This window comes from Lepisma saccharinum, chromosome 11 (assembly GCF_977018435.1).
Source record: "Lepisma saccharinum chromosome 11, izLepSacc3.1, whole genome shotgun sequence".
NCBI lineage: Eukaryota > Metazoa > Arthropoda > Insecta > Zygentoma > Lepismatidae > Lepisma > Lepisma saccharinum.
The window spans coordinates 41,351,016-41,367,068 of record NC_139239.1 but is presented as its reverse complement, the minus strand read 5'-3'; the positions used below and the strand labels follow the sequence as shown (position 1 = coordinate 41,367,068).

Here is a 16,053-nt window from a genome sequence, read left to right as displayed (position 1 = left end):
TATTTTTTTTAAATTTCCAGATGAATCAAATACAGAGGAGAGCATTGAAATGGAAGTGCTGACAAAACACAATCAGCCTGAGCTGGAAAGCATGGTTCCATTAAAGGAAGGTGAGAAGTCGTCGAAGTACCCCTGGCATGCTGTAGTATCATATGTTGATGAGCTTACAGTAGGAGGTCGACGAGACTCCAAGGGACGCTACATTGATGGGATGGGCAATTTCCCTGGCTTTGGCCGCAATAAGACTGAGAAGATTCCCCTGAACTGCTTTCCTAATCACTGTTACAAGAAGTAAGTACTAAGCAGAGTTGGATAAGGTACTTTTTAAAGAGTACGAGGGTCACTATTTATATTTTAAGCCTTGGCAACTCTGATTGAAGTTAGTCGCGATTTGACGTTTGCACGGAATCATCTGGCATTATTGACCATAACGTATTTCAAATGTTTTGTCAATAGCTTCATTTGTGTTGTTTATGTTGCCTTGGAGATTGCGCGACAACAATAAAATGGAATTAACTCGTGAACATTTTCATGCGATGATTTTTTACGATTTTCGACGTGGATTATCAAGACAAGAGTGCATCGATCAACTTATTTCCACATTTGGCGATGAAGCCCCATCCTTTGCCACTGTGAAACGCTGGTATAACGAATTTAATCGTGGCCGCCATTTGCTCACTGATGAGATTCGCGAAGGTCGTCCAAAATCAGTTGTTGTTCAAGAAAACATTGATGCTGTGCAAAACCTAATACTGCAAGATCGTCATGTGACATACAGTGAGATTGAGGCAACCATAGGCATTAGTTCCACCAGCATATATAAAATATTACATGATCATTTAGCTGTGAGAAAGGTATGTTCTCGTTGGATCCCACACAATTTGACAAAAATTCAAAAAGACGCTCCCGTCAATTGGTGCAAACAAATGCTCAATAAATACAATCGTGGTGCTTCAAAAGACGTATATAAGATTGTAACAGGTAATGAATCATGGATATATGCATATGAGCCAGAACGTAAACAGCAGTCGACTGTATGGGTGTTTCAAGATTAACCCAATCCAACAAAAGTTGTTCGCGCTCAAAGCACATTGAAACAAATGGTTGCCTGTTTTTTTCGGGAAAACTGGTCATGTGGCAACTGTGCCTTTAGAGGAACGTAGAACGGTCAACTCTGAATGGCACACAACAATTGTTTGCCAGAGGTCTTCGGTCAAATACGGAAAACAAACAAACGCCATTGGATCATTCTTCATCAAGACAATGCCAGCTGTTACACATCTCATCTAACAACCGACTTTATGAACAGTCAAAAAATCGAATTGATGGGTCATCCGCCGTACAGTCCTGATTTGGCACCCAATGACTTCTTGTTCCAGAATGTCAAGAATAAATTGCGTGGACAACGATTTTCGTCGGCGGAAGACGCCGTTGATGCGTTCAAAAACCATATTATGGAGGTGTCTCAAGAAGATAGGAAAAACTGCTTTGACAAATGGTTCGAACGAATGCAAAAGTGTATTGACCATAAAGGAGAATACTTCGAAAAACAATAAAGCAGTTTTCAATGCCAAATTCCTGTTTTTTCATTGTTAGGCTCGAAATATAAATAGTGACCCTCGTATATAGCATGTTGCACCTACCATCAGGGATGTAGCTAGGCTGATATGTTTTAAGAGGGATATATAAATGAGGCAGGTTTTTAACATAGAGCAGTTGCATTTGTGAGCAGAAGATAAAAGCAAACACTCACCAGACACTGCAAAAATTTGATCTTGTGCAGGCCAGGGGTTGTGGCGATCCCATCTTTTCCACACTGATGTGTTAGTGGTTTGGGGTAAGCTGATTGTTGTCTGGAAGCAGTCATTGAAGAAGATATTGTGGTAGTTGGTATGAACAGCAACAGTGAAGTCCAGTTTTTGGGTGGAGGAGTGGTGGTTGTTGATTCTGCAGTTGAAGGCTATGGATGTTTCCCCCAGTTAGAAACCACCACAGATATTGCATGTGAGGATATAGATGAGGTTTGAGATGTGTTAGGTTCCTTTGGGGCAGAGGGTAGATTTGCCAGTGGCAGTGTGGATCTGGAGGGCATGGAAAGTGACAAAAAGGGGGCAGATATATTTCGAGCATTTGACCATAGAAGTAGATTTTTTTTTTCACAGTTTTAGTAATCATAAACTTGTCCATTCTTTCAAGCAAGCATTTGATGCAAGATGTTGCAATAGTCTGGCCGAAGAAATTTCCTTTCACGTAAAAACCTAAAGAAAAGTAAATGTAAAAGTAACTCTTTATTTCATCACTAGTTACTTGAAGAAGTAACCAAATTACAGTCATTAATTTCAAAATGTAACTGTTACAATTATCGTTAATTGAAAAAGTACTTGTTACTTCTAACTGCATTACAAGTAACTCCTTACTGCCAAAGACTAGAAACAATGTATAATTATCATCATTGGGGCTTTCTTGAATGACAGATTTTCATTCCATCTTATACAAATATCTGAGATAGAGAAAATTGTCAGCAATGTATTGATTGCCCTTGTAAGTCGGATAATCTTTATGCACTGGGTAATGAGTCACATGTGTAATTACTAGATCTTTATCTATATTTTCTTCTTCAATAGTGGCAAGTTTAGAGTTTGGTGACAGAATTTTTTTTTGTTTCACTTACTAGTAACTCAAGGAATTAAAATGTCTAATAACTGTGAATACTACAGGCACAAAATGACAAACAACACCAGAATAGTTATTAGAAAGGAGAGTTGCTATCTGCTTTACTTTCGTTTTTTTTCTTCTTCTTTTCAGCTGTTCGTGCTGTGATGCGTGGATGGAAACACGGTGTGGCAAGAAGTGGTTTCACATACGGACGTGTGTTCTAAGCGTAGTGGATACACCAGCATTTGAGTGGGTCATATTGGTCCTCATTTTTGCATCAAGTGTTACTTTGTGTTTTGAAGATATTTACCTAGAAGAGAATCAACTTTTGAAGCGCATATTGTACTGGACAAATTTTGGTTTTTGTGCACTCTTCACTGTTGAAATGATACTGAAGTGGGTTGCTTTAGGATTTTGGAAATACTTCACTAGTTTTTGGACAGTATTGGACTTCATTATAGTTTTTGTGAGTTCTTAGAATACATAATTGGATGTGTTCTACAACAAATTAGATTTTATTTTGTAATTAGAAAACTTGTGTGTGTGTGTGTGTGGGTGTGTGTCTCTGTGTGTGTGTGTGTGTGTGTCTCTCTCTCTCTCTCTCTCTCTCTCTCTCTCTCTCTCTCTCTCTCTCTCTCACTCACTCACTCACTCACTCACTATTTTCCACCAAATATAGGCATTGTAGAATCAATAGAAAAGAGGGTGACATTAGTAGCATGTTTACAATATGAAATTCAAAGATTTTATCTAAGTTTCTTATTGGCACTTGAATGCATACAATGGGAGATAAGGGGTCTTTACATAATCAAAACTTCTCGCTACACAAAATTAGTACTAATTTAGTAATGTGATTATTGTGATTTAAGTCTCCTTTAAAATTGTGTTTTCAAATCGCATTATTTTTTTTTATTTTTTGAAGTTTTAAAAGATGATCTAAAACTGGTGACAATAAAAACGGTAAGCCTAAGGAAGAATAGTGCCAAGATCTATTGTGGCCAACACACAAAGTACCCTAAATCAAAGTCAGACTGGCAAAGAATTCGAGACTTCCATGTTCACTATTCGATCAGTTATTTAGCATAATGTGTGATTCAGAAGCTACTTCTAATGACTGTTTTATTTGAGCCAGCATGTTGAAAACCATGCATACTGCCTTATTTCTACTCAAATCTTACATATTGTTTTCTTTGTTTTTATCATCTCCACTTTTACTTTCTCCTTTAATTTTTGTCTTTTCTTACATTCAACCATTTATTCCAATCCTTATATTTTTACATCTCGTTTTCACTCACCTTTCTTGAATCTCACCTATTCACAATGGCTAAGTACATTAAGGTTCAGCTTGACCTTCTAGAGGATTCACACGTGAATCTTTGTGTGGTTTGCTTTTCCTGTTGCTTAGATATTCACAATGGTCTCATGGCTATGTAAACTTATTAAACTATTGTGAATATCTAGACAACAGGGAAAGCAAATCTCATGAATCTATGTGTCTTGAAGGGATTCTAAGCATATGTAATTTTTCAGATTTTGGAATATCATAGCAGTTTTACAATAGAACAGAAAGACTTTAAAAAAGGCTTCGCTGTTGTCGGCCAAAGGATCAGCCGAGTCTTAAGAAATCGTTTTTCAAATCCAGGCCTGGGCATTGGCACTAAATATCATAAATAAAAAAAATTAAAAAAACTAATCCAAAAAAGGGGTATCTTATTCCTAGATTTTCCTTCAATCTCACTGTGTAGTCACTTTTTGTTCATTTTTCTTCCATTAGCACACACACAAGATATTGTGATTGGATTCTAGTGCTGTAAAATGAATTGGCTGTCATTACTCCTTATACTCTCCTGGTTGTAAAAGGAGGGTATGGAATTATATAAAAAAAAATTAGCCTCCCTCCTCCCAATTCCAAACATGGGATGTTCGTTATGGAGCATTTGTTAATTAAATAACTACATGTGTTTGTAATAGCACAGTTATACTTTTGCATTTTCAAATTAAATATAAGAGCCATGAATTGGAAAATATAATGAATTTCCATTCTTTATTCTAATTATCATCAGTAAATTATTAAGAAGGCAGTCCACTATTAAGCAGATGTAATCAGATAAAAATGGCACAGAGTCTCATGGAGTTTGAAAATTTATAACAGATTTCATTAGAATAAACTAGAAAATTTAACATCTTGACAGAAATTGCAGTGAATGTCTGTGTAGTGAAATTGCTGGTATAGTGAGATTACTGTGTTGTATAGAATTTTATTTTTAATTATCTTTTGCATGAACAACTTCTGTGTCATTATAATTTGTTTGGTGGAATTGAAAAAGAAATAGGATAGTTGAAGAAACCCAAATACAAAAGAAAAATCTTGATTTGTTGTTTCGGACACTTTGAAATGCCACTGAAAGAAAGTTCTTCTATTTTTTTTTTTTTTTTTTTATCACAGTGCTGTTATATTTCAAATCTGTTCTTACAGTTGTATTGATTTCTTTATAGGTTTCTGTGTTCAGTTTACTGATAGAAGAGAATGAAAATCTCAAAGTACTTCGGTCTCTTAGAACTCTGAGAGCCCTTCGACCACTTAGGGCAATATCAAGATGGCAGGGAATGAGAGTAAGTTATACTCCTACAACTGTTTCTACCAATTCAGTGTGTTATAAATTTAGTGAGGTTTTTATTATTTTGAACACACACAAAGGGAAGTGATAAAAACTGGGAGTTCTCCATATATGAAAATTCAGATATTATTTTTAAAACTTATGAAGCATTGAAATATTGTTTAAGAATGAAAATATGTAAAATGTCTGTGCAATATAGCTCTCGCCATAAAAACAGTCCAGTTAATTAAGACTTGAAGCTTTCCTGGCAACAAATGATGAAAAGATTCTCTGGGGTTATCGACCAGGTGAGTTGTGGAAAAGATTCCAAGAATATTTTCATCAGTCCAGTCAAGGTCAGAGCTTCACCTTGCCTCCTCCACACCCCTGGCCCTCCAGGGTTAGCACACTTCTTCTAAGCTGCTCAGTCAACACTTAGCTTGTTGTACATATGCGGTTGATTTTGTCTGTTGAATTTGTTGCTCATTGGCAACACTGTAGGTGGGTGGTGTGACCTTGACTGGACTGTTTTCATGGCGAAAGCTCTAGTAACATAAGTTTTCAGGTTATTGTATAGATCTGTGTGGTGAATAATACTAGAATGTTAGTGTATAATATAATACTAGAATGTTAGTGTATAATATCAAGTCATCCCCACAGAATTATATTAAAATATTGCTGGGTAAAAATCCACACTCCTGATTACCATGTTGAAATTTTTTATTAAAACTCACAAAATATAACAAATGATTTACTTACAAAAATTTATTTCAAATCTTAACAATAAAGCAATATTATATTGGCATGCTTGAAGTATACAAAAATAAAAACCAATTGGTAAAAGGTAAAAAAAAAAGGTAAAGTGTTCCCCTGTGCTTAGCACCACGCCATGAAGGCGTATAGGGGGTGTGGGGGTAACGTCCCACACTTTCTTGATCCGGTCATGAGTGGGGGTGATGTGATCAGCATCAAGCCCCTGACCGCCTTTACCCCCCAGGGTTTCCCCCAGGTACCCATGTTATTCGACGTTGGGTGGGCGCCGGGGCCGCTTCCACCGTTAGAAAAGTTCCCGGATTTGAACCGGCCGGGGATCGAACCCGGGACCTTGAGCATGGTAGTCAGACGTGTTACCGACTGAGCCACCGCAGCCTCAAAAACCAATTGGTTATGAAAAAATAACAAAAGAAGTGTAAGAAAAATGTATTAGTGGTTACAGAGACGTACATATCCACGTTAACTTTCTATGTAGTCAGCATTATTTTCCAAGAACTTTTGTTACCAGAGCACAAGCTTTCATGTATGCTCTATGTAAAATCCAGCACTGCTACTTTCAACAACTCGCTTTCTTCACTTTCTTTGAACCATTGAGATGCAAGCCACTTCTTCAATCACTCGTGCAAGGTCAGGACTGTGAAGTGGGTGGGTTGGGGGTTAATCACGATGGCGAGAATGAATGACTATTAAATTTAATTGTTGAAAGGACAGTCATGCAAAGACTCTAACCAGGGTCAAATGTGTTCCATCAAAAATCTATCAATCAAAACTTCTAAGTGATCTGGACAGTGTGGTTAATAGTGTGTGTTGTAATGAAGGAGAACAATGTTTAGACTCGACATGGACATAAGAAATCCACGTTTCATCACCCGTCATGACGTGGGGGAAAAATATTGATGTCCTTCTCTCCAGCAGCAGCCGAAAAATGCAGCTGTCATTCTCTGTTTTTGTGAGTGGCTGTCAGCAATTTGGGACCTATTGTGCACACAGTTTAGATACCACATATGTGTGAGTAAAAATTCAGTCCTTTCCTAAACTTAAAACATTACTTATCCTTCACCCTTTGCTGTTGGCTATACAGTTCACAGTAAATTTTGGCAGCATCGCAATCTTTTGCATTAAGAAATTGAATGACTGATAGTACTTCACAACTTGCAGGATTATTTATTCTCACAGCCATCATTACTGTAATACAAGGCAAGCAACATTTGAGAGGTGACACAGCAAGTGCACTCTGGCCACTTTTGCCAGTCACTTCTTATAATCAGTTGGCCCTTACTTTTGAAAAATATAAACTACAATAAAAATGTTGTTAATTAATTCTCTTGTCAATTTATATTTGTTTGACATGCTTTGTATTGAACTAATATTTCTTTCTTTCTTTCAGATTGTTGTGAATGCCCTCATGTATGCAATCCCTTCCATCTTCAATGTGTTGCTTGTGTGCCTTGTATTTTGGTTGATATTTTCTATAATGGGAGTGCAGTTTTTTGGTGGAAAATTTTTCAAATGTGTGGATGAGGATGAAGAATTATTACCAGTAGAAGTAAGTATTTATTTATGCTATCTAGTATCTATCTTTAATTATGAGAAATTTAGAATTAAAAATATGTTTATTGTGTTTTTCCTCACAGAAATATCTCATTATAAATTTCATGGGAACAGAATAAGCTTATTTAAAAAGCTTCACATCAGGAGCTTCTGCATTCATTACTATTCCCAGCAGGTCCAGACAAGGAATGTTATAGGGTGATGGCATGTCATTATCCTTGAGTAAATACCCCTGCCTCTCATATCAATTGTAGAGTTCATTTTACTCTGGGAAAGCCCAGATACCTGGAAATCCTATTAATAATGTCTACAATAAGGTTGCAGACATTCTAACCCCTCAAGAAATTTGTGCTGGCGAAGCAAATTCTGAATTTGTGCAAAGCTGTTCCAAGAGAAGACTTGAGCTTAAGCTGCAAATTATTACAATGGATTAAACATTTGTTGTATTTTTCTAATATACTGGGTGTTTCAATAAATTTGATATCATTTCATAATCTAATAACATTACCAATTCTCGTGCAAATGATCTGAAAATTTAACAGTAGGTGTAGAAACATTTCAAAAGTCAGTGTGTAATGTGGTATGAAGACAACTTTGATATACGTCTTGCTTTTAGTGATGAGGCCCCATTTCACATGAATGGCAAAATCAACAAGCATAATGTTCTCATTTGGGACGAAGAAAATTTCCATGCCACACTCTAGCAACTGAGAGACTCACCAAAAAGTGACCATCTTCTGTGCCATCTCCAATGATTATCTGCAAATGCTTTAGACCTGGTTCATGAATACACTCATTGCAAACTAACATTAACACTTCATTTTGCAACAGGATGATGCACCACCTCACTGGAAGCTCACTGTGTGGGTGTATCTCAATCAGACACTAACAGGGCGATGAATTGGGCATGCTAGTCATGAAGATAATGTGCTTTTGAAATGCCCTCCAAGTTCACCGCACCTGATCACTTGTGATTTTTTTCACTGGGGCTATGTGAAGGGCTTCGTCTATATCCTCCTCCCCTCTTCCCAGGAACTTCAGCAGAGAATCACCGTCGCACTGAAGACTGTAACTGCAGACATGCTGTAGTGTGTTTGACAGGAGCTAGACTACCTACTTGCCATGTCAAAGGCAGTATGCATATTGAACACTTATGAACAATCATTTCGTGACAACCACATACCTTTGAATTTCTTATTCAAATTTTAATGCAAAAATCTTATTGAGTTGAGCATTACCCCTGTGTAGTTTCTTTTACCTTAACTACGTAGTTACTTGGATATTTACATCTGTAATGTTATCAAATTTTTGGGAACACACTGTACTTTAGGGCAAAATTCTCATGTTCAAAATAATTCAAGAGCATCAATGTAAATATATGTTGGATACAATAGTACAGGGTCTGTTCTGAAAGTATCCCAACTGTCCGCAGCACGGGAGAATAGGTCGAGGGTTCGGATAAGCTGTGCCAGGTGGCAGTGGGGACCTTAACCTTCAAAACAAGGCCTCGCTCAGTTGCCTGCGAGCAGTGGTTGAGTTGCAATCGCTCATGTTGTGTACATGGAAAAAACGTCAAATCGAAAATTTGCAGTTGGTGGATTTGGTGAAAATGGAGCGCACTTTGGAACAGCAGTATGCTGTGAAATTTTGTGTTAAATTGAAAAAAAACTTCACGGAGACTTTAACCATTCTACAGGAGGATTACGGCGAGGAAGTGATGTCCTGCACGCAAGTTTACACATGGCACACAGCGTTCAAGGAACACCCCCCGCATCCCCTCGTCAAAAGAAGGCCCGGATATCAAAAGCAAAGGTGGAGACAATGCTCCTTGTCTTTTTTGATGCGAAGGGGGTCGTGCATAAAGTTTGTACCTGCTGGGCCCACCGTGAATGCAGCTTACTACAAAACAGTGCTTCAGCGTCTCCGACCGAGGGTTCAGCGCGTCCAATCTGACATTGCCGACAGGTGGGTGCTTCACCACGACAATGCGACGGCTCACACAGTGCTGTTGGTAGGTGAGTTTTTGGCCAATGTACGCGTGGCAATGCTGCCTCATCCTCCTTACAGCCTGGACTTGGCACCAGCTCAAGGGGAAGCGTTTTGTGTCAATTGAAGAGGTTCAAGCTGCCACAACCACAGCATTAAAGAGGGTGTCAGTCAAGGACTTCCAGGACTGCTGTGAACAGTGGAAAAGTCGCTATACTCACTGTATTGAGGCTGAAGGTGCCTACATTGAAGAATATTGACAGCAGTTGTAATTGTCGTCAATAAATTTTAACATAAATTGTTCACAAATAAATAAGTTCAGATACTTTCAGAACGGACCCTGTATGAACTATACTGTTCTAAGGGTAAAGTGCATGCTAGTGCATGCATCTTTTTGATACTCTAGTGGAGGTAGACACCATGGTCAGTGTGTGCACAGGAATCTTGCCCAGTGGACCAGCCCAGTCCTGGGTTCCAGCATAACTACTATGGTTGTAGTTTCTCCAAAGATAGAGCCCAATCTTTGGAGGTAAAAAAGTTAGGAAATTGTTTTGGGCATATACTACACAGATAACAAGTTGCAATGTATATACAGACCTGCCTTTATGTATCTCAATTGTGACTACTGTATTCATAAAATGCTACTTTTGATTTTAACATTAATACAATTGGACATATTTTCGATTGTAGTTCTTAGAAGTTCTTGTGTGTCTTGACTCCTACTCTTTAAATCTCGTTCTCCAAGCCAGATAATATTAGTGATGAAACTTAACAAGGAGACCATGAGTTATGCAATGAAAGTCCATTTGTCACACCTTAACCCTCAATGAGCCTTGGAACTTGCTTAAATTTTAATGCAAAAAAATGGTTTTTAGAAACATATTGTTCATGAAACATTTTAGCCTATTAATATATCTTGTTGTGTCCCGATTTAATTGTAATCTGTTTTCTTCTTTTTCTTTGCAGATAGTGAATGATAAGGATGAATGCATTACGAAAAATTACTCTTGGATAAATTCTAAAATAACATTTGATAATGTTGGGAATGCATATTTAGCTCTTTTTCAAGTGGTAAGTACCATCTGTATATTTCTAAATGTAGAATATTGTGTTGGTTTAAACATGCTTGTTGAAATGTTTTGCTGAGAGTAGTTTTCAGCAAATAACCATTGTTCAAATCTTCATGTATTGCATTTATCTATATTTCATATCTTGATGACCACTGATATATATTATTCATAGGCATGTGTAGTCCCTCTGATTAGGAGGAGGGGGGGCGGGGCAAAAACCTTGATGAAAGTTCAGTTGGGAAAGAAAAACCTCATTTTATCTCACTGTTTTAGTTTCATGCATTGATGGGTTTATGTATATACATACACACACATTATATACATATATTATACGAGAGCAACATGGAGCCACCATAACGAATAAATAAATTGTCTCTGAAATGTGCCGCGCTCCTTTTCCTCCAAACAAAACTGTTTAGCAGTAAGAACCTGAAGAACTTAGTAGTTATAACTTCTCTCTCTCGTAATTTAAAATTAATTACAGGAAACAATAAAAATGCGAGCAAAGCAAGCAAGAAAATCATTAGATCCAAATTTTGCAAACTGAAAACAATATTGATTTAATATGACACAAAAATTTTCACTGGGCGCCATGGCATTTCTTTTACAATTTTTTTTCATTTTGATCATTCAGCACACAGGGCAGACTCCTGCTGCCTGCTCTGAACTTGAGAAGGCTATAAGAAAAGCAGGCATTGCAAGTGAAGTGAGCAAGAAAATTTTACGAAATGTATTTTTATTTGTATAAAAGTTGATATAGAGGGAACCAATTGCCCCTCTGTGTTCCCCTGCATGTGCTCTTGGCCATCTGGAAGAAATAATGCAAAAAAGACGTGAAAACTAATTCCATTCAACATCCTTTTGTCCTGCTGCTCTTATATTCTACTAGTGTTGCTTTCTTTTACCTCAATGTTTGTCGCCTTGCCCCCTAGAATTCATTTCTGTTCAAGGTTGTGGAGGGGTAATACTCATTGCTCCACTGTGGTTGCACCACTGCACCCCCTTCCCCCATAGTTGCTTTGAACTTTAATCGGCTTGAAAATACTTAATTTTCTTTAAGAGTATGTCATTTAATAACAGCGATAAGATTCCTCTCCACAAAATTTCTAGGTGAAAGTACAATAATGTAGGAGGGACATGGACGTCTGGAAGGGGGGCAAGGATGACAACAATTCCCCTTAGAAATCTAATGTCAACCTAAAAATATATATTTCACACATATAGTTTGATTTGAGTCATAGTAATTTACATTATCGCAATAACCTTAAATTCAAGTGGTGTTTTTTGAGGTGGCAACACTATTATCGGGGTAATATACAGCATGGAAAAATACTCTGCTTGTCCCTCTGTGGAGAAAATCTGTGGACGTCCATGATTAGGGGGTCAATTGCTCCCTCCTTGCCCCCCCCCCCTGCACACTGCACACACCTATAATATTATTGTATGTTTGTAGCTTGCATGTAGTTACACATGTTTGAAATAATTTTTTTTTTAAAAATATTACAGATTCTTATGAGTTCTCAAAATTAAAAGAAACTTTCTCCATTGATAAATTCATGCTACATGTAAATATTATTAAGACAGGCTGTAAGTTCTCTAGAACCATTTAGTTCCTTGAACTGTTCCACTTCTGTATGAGTGGAAATAATGCTTGACAACAAATGCCTTCTCTTCAATACTCAAGGCTATTAAGGATTGTCTTTCACTATAATTGTTCTCTGTAAGAACTAAAGTTGTACTGTAGCTGCACTTCCTCGCTTCCCACACAGTAACAACAATATACAGTGTTGCCAACTTTTGGTATATTTTATTTCCGGCCACACTGTTTTTTTACAAACAAATCAGTTAAAAATAAGGCTTTATGTTTCTTGAGTAAAATGTATTATGACCAGTGAACACATCATCTGTTGCTTTGTTGTCATGTTGGTCTTTTTCTTTCACTTTCAGGCAACATTTGAAGGCTGGATGGAAGTAATGGCTGATGCAGTGGATGGTCGTGAAGTTGATCTTCAGCCAGTGAGAGAGAATAACATTTATGCTTATATCTATTTTGTTATTTTTATTGTATGTGGCTCATTTTTCACTCTAAACCTCTTCATTGGTGTCATCATTGATAACTTCAATATGCTGAAAAAGAAGGTATTATTACTCTTTTGTTGTTATTATAGGATTATACAATAGAACTTGTGACGTTCCTTTTCAGTGTTCGACACTAAATTTACCTGTGACGTTCCTCTTGGGTGTTCGCCACTGGATTACTACATCACGGTAGATACCGAATCTCCCTGTGCGGCAGAGTTATGAGACTCTCCTTAATGTTATGTTACACCAAGCATTCTCATAACGTACAATTAGAAAAATAACTAACTTCTTGTTATTTTACAAGTTTCATAACATCTTTTAACTTTAAACATTCACAGCAAAATAACACAATGATATTCACAAATACAATCACATTTCGATAAGCTGCGGCTTTTCTTTTATAACAACATTTTTCACAAAATTCACATCATCTCGCAAACTCAACTTACTTTTCATCTTTTCATGCACTGTTGTCCTGGCAATGGAATCAATAAAAGATTGGACAATTCTACAAATGTTTATAACCTGGAAATGCCATCCGCTTCCGATGTCACTTTTAATTACACATAAATAAAAGAAAACTATACATTTGATAATATTAAAACAAACAAATAAAACATATTCATGTTGACAATAAACAAGTAAAGCATTACATATGATAAAAATAAACAAGGTGTATCAAACTTCTCTCTAACTAACACCAATTGAAATAATCAATGGTCACTATTTGGAAAAACAACTTAAGATGCTACACAAAACTCAATTGTACTCAAATATTCTCATGTGTTTAAAGGCTTTATTAATGCAATCTGCACACAACACACAAAATTGTCAAGTGCTTTAATTTTAACAACATAAAGCTTTGAATTTCTTGTAACCAAAAAAAAAGTATAATACATGTCTTTCCAATGTACAGTTTTACAAAATTATATCTTATTGAACTATTTTTGGATAGATCCAAATGGTTGTTTATTTCTAAAAGCTACAAAAAAATTAAAATGTTAAAGAATAACTTTCAACCCAGATGTGTTGTGAAAAGAGCATATGCAAGCATATTTTTTATGTGCAATTTGAGGATAATATTTTCTTTCTTTCAAATATTCCTGCGCTACAATTTTCTAACAGCTGAATACCATGTTTCTGTTTCTCGTGGACATTGATAGTTTTCGATTTTTCATTTATAGTTAATCATTGTATTTCTGTACCATCGTAACACATGTACCATGAACTTCACAAGATAGAAGCAGTATGAACTTTTAAAGCAATGAGTTTCAACACTTACGAACCCTTGAGGAGTGATAAATGTAAAAATGCCTAGCTGCTACCAAATCATTGATCATTGCAGTTACAGACATTCTTTCCATTATTACAGCACTGTTACCTCCAAATTCAAGTAATTTTCATTGCTTTTTGTCATGCTGTCTATTATGCAAGTTTTAAATTGTCCCTGGAGTATAGTTTTCAGTGTCTCATGTCTCCATCTGTTATTGAGAATGTCCACTGTTGATAAATATTTACTCCATATAACGCCATGTATTTAGCCAGTGAATTAAAACTGTATGTTATTTACATGTGTACATTAGGAGAAGTTTCAGTGTACATTTATGTCTCACTGTTACAAGTGAAAGGCATACTGTCATTATTTATTTCTTGACTAATAATTGTACTTAAGAAGTTAAGCTACTAATTATATCAGAACACCAAAAGGGAAAAGTTTTCTCTACAATTATGTCCAGCCAGTAGCACCAATTTCAAATAATTTTGGGAGGGAGTGGGTTATGATTGGCATAAACAATATTTTAAAAATAAATATATGTAGCAGCTGGAATTTTGAAGACATCTTTATGATCCTTTACACAAGTGAAATATTCATATATGTATCGAAGTGATAACATATCATACCCTTTTTTCTGTAGAATGGAATTGAAAGTTTACCTGTACCAGTTTAATATTTGATTAGGTAGTCTTTTAAACACACACACACACTCACACTCTGTGATCAAAAGTATCCAGACACACTGCGAAACGAAACGGGTGTTTATCATGGAGGGTGACACAGTACTGCCATCTACTGTGTGGAACACAGTGATCTCAGTAGTCTACATACAACGCGAGACAGCAGTATGGGATGATCTGAGAAACTCAAGGACTTTCAACATGGTCAGGTGGTTGGGTGCCACTTGTGTAAGAAGTCTGTGTGCGAGATTTCCACCCTCCTAAATATCCCTAGGTCCACTGTTTCCAATGTTATAGTAAAGTGGAAACTTGAAGGGACGTGTACAACACAAAAGTGTGCAGGCCGACCTTCCATGTTGACCTCCAGAGACCGTCGAGTGTTGAAGAGGGTCATATAGTGTAATCGTCAATCATCCATTGCCACCATCACACAGGAATTCCAAACTGCATCAGGATCTACTGCAAGCACCGTGACTGTTAGGCACGAGGTGCAGCAACTTGGTTTTCATGGCCAAGAGGCTGCCCATAAGCCAAACATCACACAGGCAAATGCCAAACGCTGCCTCGCATGGTGCCAGGAGCTTCAAAACTTGACCATAGAACAGTGGAAAACCGTTGTGTGTAGTGTTGAATCATGCTACACAATGTGGCGATCAGATGTTAGGGTGTGGGTGTGGCAAATGCCTGGTGAACGACGTCTACCAGCCTGTATAGTGCCGACAGTGAGATTTGGTGGTGGTGGGGTTACAGTGTGGCCATGTTACTCCTGGAGGTGGCTTAGCCCCCTTGTTCCAATGTCATGGCAAAAAGCTTATGTTGACATTTCAACTACTTTCATGCTGCCTACCGTCGAAGACCAGTTCGGGTATGCCCATTGTGTCTTTCAACACAACCGAGCACCCGTTCATACTGCAGGGCTTGTGGGGGAGTGGTTTTACGACAACAATGTCCCATTAATGGACTGGCCTGCGCAGAGTCCTGATTTGAATCCCATAGAACATCTCTGGGATGTTTTGGAACACCGACTTCATGCTAGACCACACCGACCCACATTGATGCCTCTTCTCATTTCGGTGCTCCATGAGGAATGGGCTGCCTTTCCCCAGGAAACCTTCCGCCACCTGATTGAAAGTATGCCTGCGAGAGTTAAAGCTGTCATCCAGGCTAAGGGTGGGCCAACACTGTATTGACTGCCCATGTTCCCGATGGAGGATGGCCCAAACTTATATTTCATTTTAGATGGGTGTCCAGATACTTCTGATCACATTTATAGTTTTATAGAAGTTTCTAATGGAGTTTGTGATCTAGTAGTCTGAGTAACATACTGTGAACTCAAGTATTCTTGGCTCACATCCTGGGTAGTTAATTTATGCTTTATGTCA

At 37.4% G+C, this 16,053-nt stretch overlaps 1 protein-coding gene across 1 annotated transcript in view; it reads left to right on the top strand.

Moving 5' to 3' along the window:
* The window catches only part of NaCP60E (Na channel protein 60E), a 606,984-nt gene that overhangs the window by 539,371 nt on the left and 51,560 nt on the right, over positions 1-16,053 (top strand). The window contains exons 18-23 of the mRNA XM_083130953.1: positions 21-291; positions 2,806-3,121; positions 5,152-5,268; positions 7,414-7,572; positions 10,530-10,634; positions 12,581-12,772. Coding sequence (XP_082987079.1) covers positions 21-291; positions 2,806-3,121; positions 5,152-5,268; positions 7,414-7,572; positions 10,530-10,634; positions 12,581-12,772 — 1,160 coding nt within the window. The remainder of the gene's footprint in view (positions 1-20; positions 292-2,805; positions 3,122-5,151; positions 5,269-7,413; positions 7,573-10,529; positions 10,635-12,580; positions 12,773-16,053) is intronic.